The sequence below is a fragment of the Vombatus ursinus genome, unplaced genomic scaffold (genome assembly GCF_900497805.2).
Source record: "Vombatus ursinus unplaced genomic scaffold, bare-nosed wombat genome assembly UNPS02011369.1, whole genome shotgun sequence".
NCBI lineage: Eukaryota > Metazoa > Chordata > Mammalia > Diprotodontia > Vombatidae > Vombatus > Vombatus ursinus.
Window position 1 is genome coordinate 2,907,568 of NW_020951147.1, and position 17,807 is coordinate 2,925,374.

At 47.3% G+C, this 17,807-nt stretch overlaps 1 protein-coding gene across 1 annotated transcript in view; it reads right to left on the reverse strand.

The window, feature by feature from the left end:
* Window positions 1–17,807, reverse strand: part of LRP5L (LDL receptor related protein 5 like) — a 93,827-nt gene that overhangs the window by 27,981 nt on the left and 48,039 nt on the right. Inside the window, exons 3-5 of the mRNA XM_027856009.1 lie at window positions 4,601–4,798; window positions 3,492–3,688; window positions 815–946 (exon numbers count right to left, since the gene is read on the reverse strand). Of these exons, the coding sequence (XP_027711810.1) occupies window positions 815–946; window positions 3,492–3,688; window positions 4,601–4,798 (527 nt within the window). The remainder of the gene's footprint in view (window positions 1–814; window positions 947–3,491; window positions 3,689–4,600; window positions 4,799–17,807) is intronic.

Genomic DNA, 17,807 nt, shown 5'->3' on the forward strand with positions numbered 1-17,807 from the left:
TTTAGAGATGAGGAGGAAAGGGAGATACAGAGGTCAAGGCACGGGCCATCCAGGAAGGGAACCAGAAAGTCATCTGCCTTCACATCCAGCCTTCTGGCCTCAGCGCCAGGCTGCCTCCCCACATCGCCCAGCTAACCCCCTGACCTGAACACGAGAACACATGATTCTGAGGTGCTTCTGAACCAGATGCAGACCTAAGCTGCCTAGTGCCACGAGGCTGCCCACGTGCATCCTCTAAAAATGTGTTTATTGCTTAATCATGAACCACAAAGAAGAGAAAGAGAAGACACCCTGCTCCGCTCCATTGCTTGCAGAGGTGGGGGCCCACAGGCACGGAACACTGCATACAGACTTTTTGGATGTGTTGGCTGGTTTTGCTGAACCCTTTTCCTCTTTTGTTTTTTTAATTCTTTGTTGGAAGGGACAGCTGGCTCTCTGGGAGGAAGAGGGACACAGGCCAAAATGGAGACAATGTGAAAACAAAAGATATCGACTGAAATCTACTTTTGAAAAGGAAGGTGACCCTGGACACAAAATCCATCCTATAGAAGGTTCTGATAGCGAAAAGTGAAAAAACATTTGATTTACAAATATTCCATTTTCTCCAATTTTGTAAGATGCCGACAAAACCCGGAATCGACCTCGGTGGTCAAGGACATAGCAATGTCAAGCGGGGATCAAAAGAGCCAACCTGCCGTGGACTAGAGACGCCTCCGGCCCCACGGCCACCATGCCACTGAGACGCCCCAGTCAAGGTCCCCGGGGCCATCGTTGTCGAACAACCGCCCACAGAACGTGAGGGAGGCTTTCTTACCTGCCTTACAGGTCTTGCCATTGTCCTCTAGCTGCACCCCCGTGGGGCAGGCGCAGGTATAGAAAGGCTCTCGCGGAGACAGCAGGCACAGGTGGGAGCAGCCGCCGTTGTCCTCCTCACAAGGGGTATGGACTGTAAGAAAGGAAATCCACGCTCAACACACAGATGCTCTGACTCTCTCATTGCCGTGACCTCACGCAAACCACCTCCTTGAGCCTCAATTTCCTGATCTGTGTAATGGGAGTATTAACCCATCACTAACTACTCATGGGGCTCCTGTTAGGAAGGGCCTTGGGAGACACTGAGGCACCACAGAGGAGCTGGTTAGTGATGATTCTCCTTCAATCTTAGGGTGCCCGCTGTGGACGTCAACACTGTTGCCATTTAGTTGTTTTCAGCCATATCTGACTCTTCGTGAGCCCGTTTGGGGTTTTCTTGGCAGAGATACTGAAGTGGTTTGCCATTTCCTTCTCCAGATCACTTTACAGATGAGGAAAATGAGGCAAACAGGTTCAGGTGACTTGCCCAGGGCCACACAGCTTGTAAGTGTCTAAGGTCAGAATTGGAACAAAAATGAGTCTTTCTGACTCCAGGCCGGACTATCTGTCCACGTTACGGACCCAGCTAACACTGTACTAGATGCTAAGGCTACAAAGACAAAAACAGAAGGGTCTCTGGCCTCAAGAAGCTTCTATTCAGGCCATCATTTGCCTCCTGTTGGGGATTCACTAGCTGATTCTCCTCTTTTTTTCCACTGGGCTGTCCTTGTTTTATCACCCCTGCTTCCTTCTCTCTTGGGCATCCCCTGCTAAGCCTTCCCTTCTGGGGGTGGGGGGAGGTCTCCCCATAAGCACACCAAATCAAGGAGTCCACTAACTTTGGCCTAACTAACTCATCTGATGCGTCTTTGAAGCACCAGGAGTCCCAGGAACAGACCCAGGCTCCCCATTCTAATTTGTCCTTCTCCTCAAGGACTGAGATTCTGTGGCTGCCCCACAGCACCTGGCCCAGGTCTGGGCACTTAGGAGAGAACGACAATAAGTACCTGATGAATGTCATCGATTTCTCAAGCTACCATACCTGTTGGTATCATTGCCCCAAAACTGCCTTTTCCAAAGTTCCTAATGATCGCTCAGTTGCCAAATCCCACGGCTCTTTCTCCATCCTCCTTGGCCTCTCTGCAGCCTTGGGCACTGGTCATGTCTCTCTCCTCCTTGATCCTCTCTTTTCTCTAGGTTTTTGGGGCCCCCCTCCCCCCACCGGTTCTCTTTCTCCTTTACTGGCGCCTCCTCCAGATCCCGCCCTCTGACCACAGGGTTCCCTCAGGGCTCTGGCCTGGGCTCTCTTCCCTTCTCCCTCTAGACAGATTCACTTGGGGATTTCATCAGCTCCCATGGATTTAATGACGCTCTCTGTGCTAATGATCCTCACATCTACCTATCCAGCCCTAACCTCTCTGCTGACCTCCAATTTCACGTCTCCAACTGCCTTTCAGATATCTCAAACAGGGTATCCAGGAGACGTCTTCAACTCAACTTGTCCAAAAGTGAACTCACTGTCTTTCCCCCAACCTCTCCCTTCCCTCCTCCCTCCATTACTACAGAGGGTACCCCCATCCTTCCTGTCCCTCACACCCTAAGAGTCATCCTGGACTCCTCACCATCTCCCCACTCCCGCCCATACACAATATGGCACCAAGGCCTAGTGATTTTACCTTTGCGGTATCTCTCGAATATGCCCCTTTTTCTCCTCTGACACTGCCCCTACCCTGGTGCAGGTGCTCATCACCTTACGCCCGGACTGTTGCAATAGCTGCTGGGGGTCTGCTTGCCTTAGATCGCTCCCCACTCCAGTCTATCCTCCAATCAGCATACCAACCTAAGGGCTGGCTCCCTCCAATCCTAGCCTGATGGTTTATTCAAACCAAGTCTTTATATAGTTAATAAATAATGATGCTCAAATCGTAACCAATTGACAAGATTAACTTAACCATGCAAGCTTGCTATGGCTAGCATCATGCCCATTTTCCATATGAGGAAACTGAGGTCTAGAGAGGCTCATTTACGCGTCCATGTCACATAGAGGCACCTCTTACATCCAGGCTGCTCTGACTCCAAGCCTGGACTTCTTTCCACTTTCCTCACGGCCACTGGCTACACGCAAACTATTTCCCCTCCCTGGGCCTCAGTTTAGTCAGCTGTAAAATGGGGATAAAACTTTCACTAAGGGACTCACAGGACGTTAAGGAGGAAAGAGCTTTGTGAACGACACAAGCCGGCAGGAACATGAGCCGCCATGATCCCTGGGTTTGATGCCCAAACTGGCCTTTAATGCCCATGAAGTCTTCGGCACTTCATGTTTCTTCTGTGTTGAGCAACAGCTCATCAGCCTCGCCTCACGCAGCTTAATCGTGTCCCTGCACCCGTGGACGCTGTTGCCACAAAAATGTCTCTGTGTCCCCTCCTGATGTGGCGTAAAGCACGGCTACCTGACCGCGGGGCCCACGAGCCTCAGGATCGGGTCCTGGGAGGAAGGGCCACGCACCCTCCTGCAGAAGGCCTGGAAGGAGACTGCCCCCAGCCCTTCCACGATGGCCACACTGGCCAGTGGTGGTGGGAATGCGCAGACCCCAGCCCAGCGTCTGGGGACAAAGAAGAGGAAAGAAGAGTCTACTCACAATAGGGCTGCCTGTCCTGGCTTAACACTTGGATGTCCATGGGAGAGTACAGGGCGCCGAGGATCTCTCGCCTCTTTTCCCCAGTTCTCTTATTGCAGGCATGAATGGAGCGTGTCTGCCAGTCCGTCCAGTAGAGGGTGTCCCCTGAGAGGGTCAGCGCAAAGGGGTGGGTCAAGCTGCCTTCCACCACTTTTTGCCTGGTTTGTCAAATACAAGAAATGAACGCCATCAATGCAGCTGTGGGGACGTCGATGACCCCTTTTATAGACGGGCCACGTTCAGCTCCCTCTGAACACAAGTGTGACCACCCTCACGGTCCAGCCACTTTTGTGTCGCTGAAGGGCTGCCAACGGACCGATGCAATGGTCCCCCGGAGACCAGCAAGGGGCAAGGGGAGGTCACCAGGGAGATCTCTGGGCCCATCACCCTGAGGCCACGGGCGTCTCAACCCAAGCTCTCTCTGCAAAGGACTTCTGCAGCAACTGCTGGGAATTCTCTGGCACATGCCTGCTGTGTGGCCCTGGGCAAGTCACTTAACTTCTCTAAGCCTCGATTTCCTCACTTGTAAAGTTTTACAGCATCTTCAGAATTTAGATAATTTGTGCAACCCGGAACGTGGCAGACAGAACTTTTATTTCATTTGACACATGAGAGAATCTCCAAAGTGGAAGGGACATCAGAGACACTGAGGCCAACCCGAACCCAAAGAGGAATCCCCGCTGCTGACACCCCCAACCAGTGGCCACCGAGCTCTTACCTGAAGACCTCCAGTGGAGAAGAATGGGCTTCCCAAGGCCGCCCACTGAACTTGTGGGAGCCTAGCTCCGGTCTCTAGAGCCAAGAAGAGCAAGGCTCACAGCCCTTCACGTACTTGAAGACAGCGACTCTGGAATCACAGACCCAGATCCCCAGGGGATCTGGGGATCACCTACTCCAACTTCCTCCCCTTACAGGTGAGGAAACTGAGTCTCAGAGAGGTGCCTTGCCTAGGGCCACACAGACAGTGTTAGAGTCAGGTCTCCTTGACTCCAAGACCCACTCTTAGGCTACCGCGCCTTTTACACTTGCTGAATAATTGGAAGGAGACCCCTGAGCAAAGAGGAACGTACCTGAAGGAGCCATCCAAGTTGGCTCGGTGGATAAAACTCAGCTTTGCATCTGCCCAGTAAAGCTTCTGCTCCTCAAGGTCGATCGTGAGGCCATTGGGCCAGTAAATGTCGGAATCAACAATGATTTTCCTCGTGCTGCTGTCCATCCCCGCACGTTCTATCCGGGGGGTTTCACCCCAGTCTGTCCAATACATGTACCTGGAGATAGTATGAAAACACAGTCAATATGAAATCACGGGGGATCCTCAGCCTAAGTGGTTCAGAGTCTTTGAGACTCAACTTTAAGGATCACAGGATTTAGAGCCCAAAGGGACCTTGGATAACATCTCACTCACTTTTTAAAAAAATCAGAGCCAACGCTGAGACACCTGAGAAATGTTTGTAATACTCCTATCGGGGAGCGGTGTGATACTGGATAGAGGGCCCACCCCAGAGTCAGAACATCTTAGGATCATAGATCGAGAGTCAAAAGAGTCTTTCCGTCCAACCCTCTCATTTTATTTTTCAGAAAATGTGATCTCTATTTCATTTTGATTTTCTCAATTGAGAAGCATTTTTTTCTTCTCCCTAAGTGGGGAAAAAACTCTTGTTACAAATATGTATGACAAAGCAAAACAATTTCCCATGTTGGCTATGTTAAAAAAAATTTTCTGCACCCAGAGTAGATCGCCTCTCTGTCCAGAAGTGGATTTGTCCTCCCGAACTGTGGTTGGTACCTGCATTGATGAGAATTCTCAAGTCTTTTAAAGTAAGTGAATCAGCCGATAAACATTTAGTAAATGCCTACTACATGCCATGTGTGGTGCCAAGCACCGGAGATACAAAAAGATACAAAAGACAGCCCCTGCCCTCACAGAGTTTACAAAATCTAATTAGGGAGATGACATGCAAACAAGGATGTACAAACAAGCTTTTTTCAGGATGTACAGGAAGTGAATCAAGTTGTTTTTACAATGCTGCCATCATTGCAACAATTGTTCTTCACGTCCTGCTCACTTCCCTATGCATCAGTTCACATAAATCTTCCTAAGTTTCTCTGACATCATCCATTTTGTTGCCTATTATGGCACAATCCTCAAGTGATGGGTGCCACCCTTAGTTTCCAGTTCTAGGTCACCATAAAAAGAACTGCTATAAACATTGGTGTACATGTGGATACTTTTCTTCTTTGATCTTTTTCAAACCCATTTTAGAGATGAGGAAACTGAGGTCCCAGAGGTCACATGACTTATCCAAGTCACCAAGGTAGTGAGCAGCGAGCCAGGTTTGAAGCCCAGAAGGACTAACTCCAGATCCAAAACTAATGCCTTTCTCTATGATAGAATGGTGGGCTAGATCCCTCTACTTCTGAATTTGGGCTCTGGTCTTTTTTTTTTTAAGTTTATTGATGTTTCATTTTTATATTATAAAATTTACTGATAACCCCCCATCCATGAGTGGAGAGGTCTCTTTAACAAACTAAAACATTAAGTAAAAATACAATAAAATAACAATACAATGACCTTGCTTGGAGGTGCATGCAACATTCCACCTATGGAGCACCTCTCCTACCAATCGATTAAAAATTTTTAAATGAACATGAACATTTCCTCTCTTTCCCACCTCACTGAAAAAAAGAATAGCAAAGTCCTTGTAACAAAAATGCATAGTCAAACAAAACAAATCCCCTCAATGGTCATATACAAAAATACATGTCTCATTCTGCCCCCAAACCCCTCTCTTCTCGGGCAGAAGGGGGACGGTGCATTTCATCAGCCATTCTCTGGAACCACGGATAGTCATTGGCAGGATAGTGGTTCGTGAAGCTTGCAAAGAGCTGTTTGTCTTCATGGCCTTGTTACTATAGAAACTGTTCTCCTTGTTGCCTTCCCTCTGCTTCAGTTCATACAAGACTCTCCATGTCCCTTTGAAACCATCCATCTTCTCATTTCTTTCAGCACAATATTACTCAATTACATTCATAGACCACAGCTTATCCAGTCACTCCTCAATTGATGGGCATCCCCTTGGTTTACAAAGTGGTTGCTTTAGTTTTTGTTTGGCCACCACAAAAAATAAAAAGTTGCTATAAATATTTTTGTACATACAAAGCCTTTTCCTCCTTCTTTGATCTCTTCTGGACACAGGACTAGCAGTGGTAGAGCTGGCCGGTGGACACACACTATTTACTAATTTTTTATGTATAAATCCAAAGTTGTGTTTCCAGAATGGCTGTACCCATTCCCGGGTCCACCAACTTTGTATCAATGTGCCTGTTTCCCACAGCCCCTCCAACATTGGTGATTTTTCTGTTTTGTCATCCTCGCCAACCTGATGAGTGTGAGGTAGGATCTCAGAAGTGCTTTAATCTGACTTTCTTTAATTAGTAGCAATTTGGATCATTTTTTCATATGGCATATATATCATAGGCCTAGGTGTCTTCCCTTGAGAAGTGCCTGTTCATATCCTTAGAGCATTTGTCAACTGGGGAATGACATACGTGTGTGTATGTATGTATATATATATGTGTATACATACATATATATACACAAATGCATATGTATACATACATACACACACACACACACATATATATATAACCTAGAAATGAGACCTTTAAAGTCCTACCAAGTTCCTTTTATGACGTAAGTATGGTTTTGATATTCAAACCAAGGAGAGCAAAAACAAATAAAACTATAGACCAATCTCCCTAGTGAATATTGATGCAAAAATTTTAAATAAAACACTAGTAAGGTGATTACAGCCATACATCTCAAAGATCATACACTATAACCAGGTGGAATTTATACCAGGAATTATGGGATGGATCAATATTAGGAAAACTCTCAGCATAATTGACCCTATCAATGATAGAATCAACAAAATCACAGGATGATTTCAACAGATTCAGAAAAAAAAAAAGCTTTTGGCAAAATACAACACCCACTCCTATTAAAAACATGAGAAACCATAGGAATAAATGAAGCTTTTCTTAAAATGGTAAGTAGTATACAGATATTTAAAAGCTCTAAAACCGTTAGCCAGCATTATTTGTAATAAGGAAAAGCTAAAAGCCTTCCCAATAAAATCAGGAGTGAAGTAAGGATGTCCATTATCACCTTAATTATTCAATATTGTACTAGAAACGCTAGCTGTAGTGATAAGACAACAGTAGTAAGATAAGTAATAGTAGCGAGAAAAACAATATTAGAAAGCAATCGTAATAAGCAAAAGAAATTGAAGGGATAAGAATGGGCAACAAGGAAGCAGATGATCACTCTTGGCAGATGATATGATGGTACTTAGAGAACTCTAGAGAATCAACAAAAAACTAGTCAAAACAATAAAAACTTCAGCAAAGTTGCAAGATATAAAATAAATCCGCACAAATCATCAGCATTTCTATTTACTATAAACAAAACCCAGCAGGAAGAAAGAGAAATTCCACTTAAAATAACTGAAAACAGTATAAAATACTTGAGAGTCTATTTGCCAAAACATACCCAGGAACTCTATGAACATAACTACAAAACACTCTTCACACAAATAAAGACAAATCTGAACTGGAGAAATATTAATTGTTCATGGATAGGCCAAACCAATATAATAAAAATGACAATTCTACCTAAATTAATTTACTTACTAAGTGCCTTACCAATCAAACTACCAAAGAATTACTTTTATAGAGCTAGAAAAAAAAATGACAAAATTCATCTGGAAGAATAAAAGGTCAAGAGTATCAAGAGAATTAATGAAAATAAATGTGAAGCAAGGTAGCCTAGCCATACCAGGTCTCAAACTGCATTATAAAGTAGCAGTCATCAAAACAATCTGGTACTGGCTAAGACATAGAGTGGCGAATCAATGGAACAGATAAAGTACACAAGACAGTAGTAAATGACCACATTAATCTAGTGTTTGATAAACCCCAAGATCCAAGCTCTGGGGACAAGAACTCACTATTTACAAAAACTGCTGGGAAAACTACAAAACAGTTTGGCAGAAACTAGGTTATCTCACACCATATGTTAAGATAAGGTCAAAATGGGTACATGATTTAGACACGAAGGGAGACAGTATTAACGAATTAGGGGAGCATAGGAAAAATTATCTGTCAGATGGATGGATAAGGGAATCATTTATGACCAAACAAAAAATAGAAAGGATCACAGGAAGTAAAATGGATAATTTTTACTACATTAAATTAGAAAGTTTCTGTACAAAACCAGGACAGCCAAAATTAGAAGGAAAGCAGGAAACTGGTGGAAAAAAATTTACAGCAAATTTCTCCGATAAAGGCCTCATTTCTCAAATATATAAGGAACTGAGTCAAATTTATAAAATTAAGAGTTATTCCCCAATTGATAAATAGACAAAGGATATAAAAGGCAGTTTTCAGAGGAAGAAACCAAAGCTACCTATAGTCATGAAAAAATGCTCTAAATCATTATTGATTAGAGAAATGCAAATTAAAATAACTCTAAGATACCACCTCCCACCCAACAGATTGGCTAACATGACAGACCAGGAAAAAGACAAATGCTGGAAGGGACGTGGAAAAACAGGGACATGAATGCATTGTTCGTTGAGTTGTGAACTGGTCCGACCATTCTGGGGAACAATTTGGAACTATGCCCAAAGGGCTATAAAACTGTGCATACCCTTTGATCCCGCAATATCGCTACTATGTCTTTATTCCAAAGAGATCAAAGGAAAAGGCTCTCCATGTAGAAAAATATTGACAGCAGCTCTTTTCGTGGTGGTAAAGAATTGGAAATTGAGGGGGTTGCCCATCCATTGGGGAATGGCTGAACAAGTTGTTCTATATGATTGTGGTGGAATACTATTGTGCTATAAGAAGGGATGAGCAGGATAGTTTCAGAAAAACCTGGAAAGACTTAAATGGACTGACGCAAAGTGAAGCGGACAGAACCAGAAGAACATTGTACACAGTAACAGTAATACTGCAACGATGATCAGCTGTGAAACATTTATCTAATCTGATCAAGACAATGATCCACGTCACTTCCAAAGGACTCACGATGAAAAATGCTATACATCTCCGGGGAGAACTAGTTAACTCAGATTGAAGCACGTTTTTTCACTTTTTTATTTTTATTTTTGTTTTTGCAACACGGTTAATATAGAAATATGTTTTGTGTGACTTCACATGTATAATGGGTATTATATTGTCTTCTCAATGGGTGGGAGAGGAATTGGAGACAATTTGAAACTCAAAATTCAAAAAGAATGTTAGAATTCTTTAAAATTTAAAATGAAAGAAGTAAGAAACTTGTTGCACCAATTTTTCCCTGTTAGTTTCCAGTTTTACTGGATTTATTTATACAAAACCCTTTTAATTTCATGTAATCAAAATGATCCTTTTTGTCTTCTGTGATCCCCTCCATCCCTTGTTGGCTCATGAACTTTTCTTCTATCTATAGATGCGAGAGGTAATTTTTCCCATGTTTTTCTCATTTGTTTATGTTTCATTTTTCTGATATGTTTATTATTGGACTTGGTATAAGGTGTGAGGTGTTGGCCTAAACCTGATGTCTTCCATGTGCTGTCACCTTTCCCAGCAGCTTTGACCAAATAGTGAGTCCTCCTTCCAGTAGCTTAGGTCTTTGTGTTTATCCAACACCACTGGATTTGCTGACTATCGTATGACCTAACGTACCTTAAACTATTCCACTGACTGATCTCTCCTTTTCTGAACCAGCATCAAACTGAATGGAGAGCTCCTGCGTCGTTGTAGGATGCTTGGAGACCTGATGCTGATACACTCCCTTCATTCCCTCTTTTTATTATTTCCATAGTTCCATAAGGTAATCCACTGGTATTTTGATTGGTTTTGTATCAAATAAGTGAGCTCATTTAGACAGCACTGTTATTTTATTACATTTATTTGTCCTACCCACAAACAATATTTTCCCAACTATTTTAGGTCTGCCTTTATTTCTGCAAACAGTGTTTTGCAGCTATATTTATACAGTTTCTGTGTGGATCTTGTACTGGTTTAAAGATAACATTTTAAACATTCTATAGTTATTTTAGATGGAACTTCTCTTTTTATGTCTCTCTGCTGCACTTTATTGGAATATTTGAAATATATCGCAATATTTGCTCTGGCAAACAGTGCGGGAGGACGGGCTTCAAGAAGGTGTTTTGTTATACAAGAAGAAACAAAAATACCTGGGGCAGCTAGGTGGCACAGTGGATAGAGCTCTGGCCTTGGAGTCAGGAGGACCTGAATTCAAATCCAGCCTCAGACATATGATACTCACTAGTTGTGTGACCCTGGGCAAGTCACTTAACCCTGATTGCCTCACCCCCCCCCAAAAAAAGAAATAAAAATACCTGATCAATGGCCCGTTATGCTCTTTCCTTCCAACAGAAATCCCTGGCAACGCAACTCAGAGTTTCTGGTCCCTGCTCACCTCTCCATCACTTCTACAGACCAGCCCCTGGGCTAAGCCCGTCCAATGGGGCCAGCCCCCCAGATTGCTTCTCACCCCACCTTCCCTTCTGCTTTTAGGAGTCTGCTGACCTAGTTCAAATACTGCCCTGGTTGCCAACTGTGTGACACTGAGGGGAGTCACTTCACCTCAATCCCTTTTCTGTAAAATGGGGATGAGATTTGCCTAATCTACCCCCCAGGAGTGTTTGGAGGAGCCAAAGAGATAACGAATGCGGAGAGCTTTGTGAACCTGAGGACGTGATGGAAACGTGCCAATTGTCACTCTGGGAATGTTCACCTATCTTGTTCATATCTGGTCGGGCTGTGAGACAACACACCAGAGATCAACCGCACACTGAGGACGTCTAGAAGGCGGTGCAGAAGATCAAAGACAGAGCTCTGGATGTTCACATCAGAGGAGGGGAGGCTGTCTAGACCCACTGCCTCATTTTACAGAAGAGGATACGGAGGCCCAGGGGAATTAAGTGACCTGCCCCAGGTACATCAGGAATTGGTATCATTGGTGTGAATGGGGCCCTGCCCTCTGACCCCAGAGCCAAGGCTCTCCCCAGTGTCCCTGGGGCCTCCCTAGAGACTATTCTGCTTGTCCCCAGAGGGAAAAATCAGGAGGCTGTGGGATCAAAGGAAGACCTTCCTCATAATGAGCCCCTTCCCACAGTGATTCACCTGGGGCCTCCAACCAGAGGTCACATGCCCACGTGCCACTAGACTGTGAGCTCCTTGAGGACGGGACTGGGTGCCTGGCACATAGTAGGTGCTTAATGAGGCCCTGCTGACCAACTACCCTTGGGGATGTTCTCGTACTGGAGAAGAAGCCCGCTTGGGCACAGGCTGCCCCGAGGCCCCCCAGCTGTGACAGTCGGTGCCCGGGCAAAGGAGAAGCCGGGCAGGGCAGTGGGAAGTGCAGGACTTCCTGTCAGAACATCTGGGTCCATATCTACTTCTGCCGCTTAAGAGCTGTGTGACCTCAGGCCAGCCCCTTCCCTTTCTGGGCCTCCATTTCCTGATCTCCAGAATGGGGGGGGGGGGTAGGCTGGGTGGCCTTGGAGGGCTCTGTCTCCAAAGTGGGGGCTCTGCTCCTCTCCCTCCCTCCCCCAGCCTGCTTCTCTTCCCCTGGAAGCCTGCACATGAAGCTGGGAGGCAGCTTCTTCGGCCTAGACGGGAGGCCCAATCTGGGGACGGGGACAGAAACACTCGAGCCGAGCCCGAGACCAGAAAAACGTGAGCTCCCTGGACGCCGTCCGGCATGACTCACATTCCTTTGGCCCTGTTGCATAACAGATGCCTGCGGGATCCCTTCGGCAGGAGCCTCAGAACCAGGCAGGACCACGACTCGGGAGCCCGTCTGCCCCGCAGAGTGGGCCGGGCCAGGCAGATGGCATGGGGGAAGGGCGGCTTCTGAAGAGGCCTTCCTGGAGGGAGCAGGCTGGCACTTTGGGCACTGCCCAGGTCCGGAGTTATTTTGGAGCCTTGACATTTTGAGCCGGGAGGAGAGGCTTGGATTTCACCCTGGCGTTGATTTGAACCTGGGAGTACCACTAGCTCAGCTCAGGCCCAAGCCAGGTCCTAGCCAAGGCCCAGGCTCCGGCTGGTGAAGGGTGTACAGAGCGAACTCTGGCCTAGAAGAGGCCCCGGAGCCCTCGGCCCCACTGGGTAGCCCCGGGAGCCGGACGATGGTGGCAGAGTTGTTTCCACTGTCGACCAAGCCCTCAGGCACGACTTGGAGAAAGGACCCACCTGTCCTCCCATCCCCCATTGCCAGGACCAAAGGGAGAGATGGAGGGAGGGAGGCAGCCTAGGAAGGCTTCCTGAAGCTTCCCACATGCTTCAGAGAAGAGCTTTTAGAGATCATCTGGTCCAATCCTCTCACTTCACAGATGAGGAAACTGAGACAGAACAAGGCCCCAGTCTGTCCAAGGCACAAGATGATGAGCCCCGACATTAGAATCAACCCCACTGAGGCTGATCCCAGACCTAGTGCTCGTTCTAGGATAGGACGCCGTCTCTTCTCCGGGCCTGTTACATTCTCAAATCAGCACAGAATTCCAGAGCTGGATGAGAGCCCAGAGGCCACTGAGGTCAGCCTCCACCTGACCAAGAATGCCCTCCAGGACATCCCAACGAGGGCCCGTCCGGGTCTCGCCTGAAGACCTCCAACAAAGGGGAACCCATCACTGCTCCGGGAAGGACATTCCACTCAGGGACACCTTTCATCGTTGGGAAGGGTTTCCTGACGTCAAACCTCAGTTTACCCCTCTGCCACTTCTAACCCATCGTTCTTGGTTCTGCTGTTGGTGGCCAAGCAGAAAAAACAAAATCTCTCTTCTACGTGACAGCCTTTCATATACGTGAAGACAGATCTCACGCCCTCCTCCCTGCCTCAGCCTTCTCTTCCCCAGGCTAAGAATTCCCATTTCCTTCAGCTGATGTTCATATGTATGGTGTGAAAGACAAGCCCTTTCCCATGCTAAAGTGACCGTCTCTGGTCACTCTATAGCTCGTCTAGGTCCTTCTTAAACCATGGCCCCCTAAAAATGAGGTAGGGCAAATGGAACCACATCACTGGGGACACCTCTCTGAGTACTCAAAAACCCACAACTCACTCATAATAACAGCTGACACTTCTAGAGAAGCCCAGAGTTGGCAAAGTGCCTTCCATCTCAATTAAGCCTCACGTCAACTGTGTGAGGTAGGTGCTAGTGTGCCCATTTTACAGAGGAAGAAACTGAGCCTCAGGGAAGTAAAGTGACTTGGCCAGGGTCACTCAGCTAGTACATCTCAGAGGCAAGATTTTAATCCAGACTTTTCTGACTTTGCTCCCAGCATCCATTTAAAGATAGAGGCTTATGGAAGAGAATTTAAGGGCAAATACAGAAGGCAATAGAGGCACACCTCATTTTATTGTGCTTTGCTTTAGTGCACTTTGCAGATTTTGGGGGGGAGGGGTTCATACAAATTGAAGGTTTATGGCAACCCTGCGTGGGGCAAATCTATTGACACCATTTTCCAGTAGCACGCGCTCACGTCGCGTCTCTGTGTCACATTTTGACCATTCTCACAACACTTCCCACTTTTTCATTACTATTCTATCTGCTACGCTGATTTGGGACCAGCGGTCTTTGATGTTACTATTGTCGTTGTGATGGGGCACCACGAACCACGCCCACATAAGATGGTGAACTTAATAAATGTTGTGTGTGTTCTGTCTGCTCAGAAGTGGCCGTTCCCCACTTCTCTCCTCTCCCTGGGCCTTCCTATTCCCTGAGACACGACAATATCAAAGAATATCACAGGAACTTAGTTTATAAAGCAGTGGCAGGGTGTGAGAGGACTGACCCCAGTTTTGAAGGTTCTACACAGGGTAAAATGCTATGAAGCAATATGACATCCTACGGAGAAATCTTTCATGAAAGGAAGAGTCAGTCACAGTAAACCTCATTGCCGTCTTATTTTACGAAATTGTCACAGCCACCCCAGCCTTCAGCAGGCACCCCCTGGGTCAGCAGCCAGCGACGCGGAGGCAAGACCCTCCACCAGCAAAGATGGTGACTCGCTGAAGGCTCCGTTGATGGTCAGCAATTTTTAGCAATAAAGTATTTTTAACTAAGGTCGCACTGAATAAACTACAGCGTAGTGTAAATATAATGTACGGGGAAACTGGAAAATCACGTGACTTGCTTTATTGAGATATTTGTTTTATTGAGGTGGTCTAGAACCAAACCCACTATATCTCCGAGATATGCCTGTACTGAGCACACTCCTGGTGAGCAGGAGACGGTGACAGGGCAAGGGACTTCATCTCTCTGAGCCTCAGTTTCTCCGCCTGTAAAATTAAGGGAGCGTGACTTTGAGGAAATCAGAGAATCATAGAAGAGTTGCATGAACTGATGCAGCGAGAAAGAAGCAGAACCAAGAAAAACCAGCGACCGCCACAATGTAGGCGCAGAAGAAAGCCTCCAAGCAACCCACGCTCTAGTGAAAGGACTCAGCGGGCAGACAACAAAGGACACGTGCCTTCCTCCTCTCACAGCGAGGGGGGCGATTCCCGCCACCAATGGCCATCTGGCCAGGTTGGAGAGGTGACTGCATCTCATAGTTCCGCTAAACTGTTTTTCAGTGATACTAGGGAGGGTTTCTCTGGAGAGATGGGGGTGGGGAGTGTGTATTTTCAGAAAGGACTGGGATGTAAAAACAAAATACGTCAATAAAGCTTATTTTAAAAAAATAAATGAAATGAAAGAAGTTGGATTAAGTGGTCACTAAGGTCTTTTCCAAGGTAGTTAGGTGGTACAGTGGATAGAGTGCTGGGCCTGGAAGCAAATCCAGTCTCACACTTACTAGCTGTGTGACCCTGGGCAAGTCACCTAGCCCTGTTTGCCTCAGTTTCCTCATCAGCTAGACAAGGAAATGGCAAACCAGTCCAGTACCTCTGCCAAGAAAACCCCCAATGGGGTCATGGAGAGTCAGACACAACTGCACTACAACAAAAGGTTCCTTCCCCGTTCTAAATAGATGATCTTGTGATCCCAGTGAGCCCCTCCCAGGCCATAGGTTGGCTTCCTCCCCAGAGCTCAGAGCGCTTTTGCTGATCTCACCACCCAAGGGGCACAGATCACCCAGGATCCTTTACTATCTGTTCCTAATACCCAATGAGACTCCAAGCTCCAGGAAGGCCGGGATTATGCTGCATGTGCCTTCTGTATAGCCCTGAGCACCCTCAATGCAGCAGCAAAGGTTTGCTAATGGACAACATTCTACGATTCAGGGAGCCAGAGGAAGGGACTCCCACCTAAGAAGCATCAGGAGCTCAACATAAGCCTTCCTCCCTCCCCTGGGCAAGTCACATCACCTCTGGGCCTCAGTATTCTCATCTGTAAAATGGGAAGGCTGAACTGGCTGATCTCTACTCTCTGTGACCCCTCCCCTCCCTGGCACTCCCATACCAGCAGCAAGCAAGCAGCAGGGAAGAAAACTGCCAAAGAGAGGAAACCAAACATGGGTCAGGATCAGATTTTCTGAAGGCAGGGCATGTTTTGTTCTCACCTGGGCCTCCGGCACAAATGTCTCACGTTACCCATCCAGACTGACCCCCTGACAGCTCAGGACAGTGGTCCAAGGCTGCGGGTAAAGGCAGAGAGAGAGACAGGACACCAGAAGGGACAGGGAAGAGAGAGGGAATTTCTGCCCTGAAATCTTCTCCTGCTGCAGGGATGGCCTCAGCCAAAGTCTGCCTGGGCTCTCACCGGGGCTCGGGAAGGGACAGGAGAACATTACAGTAACGAGGCTCTAATGTATTTGCTTTGGCAAAAGGCTCGGAAAATTCTCCGTGTGTGCAAAGGCTGCATGGCAAAAGACCGCTTTCCCACTTCACTAATTTCTCAGGTATTCTCCGCCACGGCCGAGAAGGAAGCCTCCCTGCCCCCTCCCCTGTCCCAGGCACACAGCTCCAGGGAGGCCCAACCGAGGAGCTCCCCTCCTGTGGACAGCTGGCTCTGCGGACCACACCCCGCCTTCTGGAAAGAGGAACAGAGATTTATTAAATGCCTACTAGGTACAAAACACTGGGCCAGGCACAGGGGAAGAGGCCAGCATTAATTGACACAGCCCCTTCCTTTGCTGAGTTCACACAAATGCACGGCAAAAACACAGAACATGACATGGAAAAGAGGCCCTGGGAGCCCTGACAGGGAAGTGGCAGGCTTGGGGAGGGAGATCATGGAAGGCTCCCTGGAGGAGGAGGCCTTGTCTGAGCTCCAACTCTCCCTAAGCCTGGCTTCGGTAACACCACTCTCTCCTCCCAAGGATACTGAGGATACTGCAGAATACTAAGCCGGAACGCACATTTACATGCATCGGCCATCGATTAGACGCCTACCATGCGCCAGGTCGTGTACCCCCGGGACAAAAACAAAACCCTCCTTGCCTTCAAGAAACTGACATTCTACTGGGAAGGAACAAAAGACGAGGATGGTGCCGGGCCCGTAGAGCCAGAGGGACCCTGGGAAGGCTTCAAATAAAAGCTGGTGCCTGAAGGATGTCACCCAAGACAGGGGCTGGTCACCGCTGACTTTCCCCCATCTCCACTTCGATGCCTCCCTCCTGCCTGAATAATGATGATGATGATGATGATGATGATGATGATGATGATGATGGTGGTGGTGGTGGTGGTGATAGCATTTCTATAGCACTTGAAGGTTTGCAGAATACAGATGTTATCTCATTTTACCCTCACGACAACCTTGGGAGGGAGGTGCTATTATTATCCCCATTTTACAGATGAGGAAACTGAGGCAAACAGAGGATAAGTGCTCTGCCCGGGGTCCCACAGCCAGTAAGTGCTGTGGTAAGATCTGAATTCTGCTCTTCCTGACTCTCACTAGCCACATCGCTGCCTCTAAGCCAAAGAGAAGGGGGTGGATTCTAGAGAGGCCGAGGAGGGAGAATCCACGAGATTTTGTAACGACGGGGGGAGGGGAGAGGGGAGGGTGACTCAGCTGCCCCTAAGAATGAGGGCGTCCTTGTCATTAATGGGGAGGAGGGGGAGCAGGAAGATGCCTGCTCTCCTGTCCTGCCACCTTCTCATTTCCACAGAGTCCCCGTTAGGAGGCCGAGGCAGGGCTCCCCGCGGGGCTGCAGGCCAGCAGGTAAGTCCTGTGCATCAGTGCGGTGGACTGAGGAGGAGCCAGGACGGGAGCGGCGAGCAACCTGGGACCGGATCAGAGGTGCAGGGGCAGGAGGGCGGGAGAT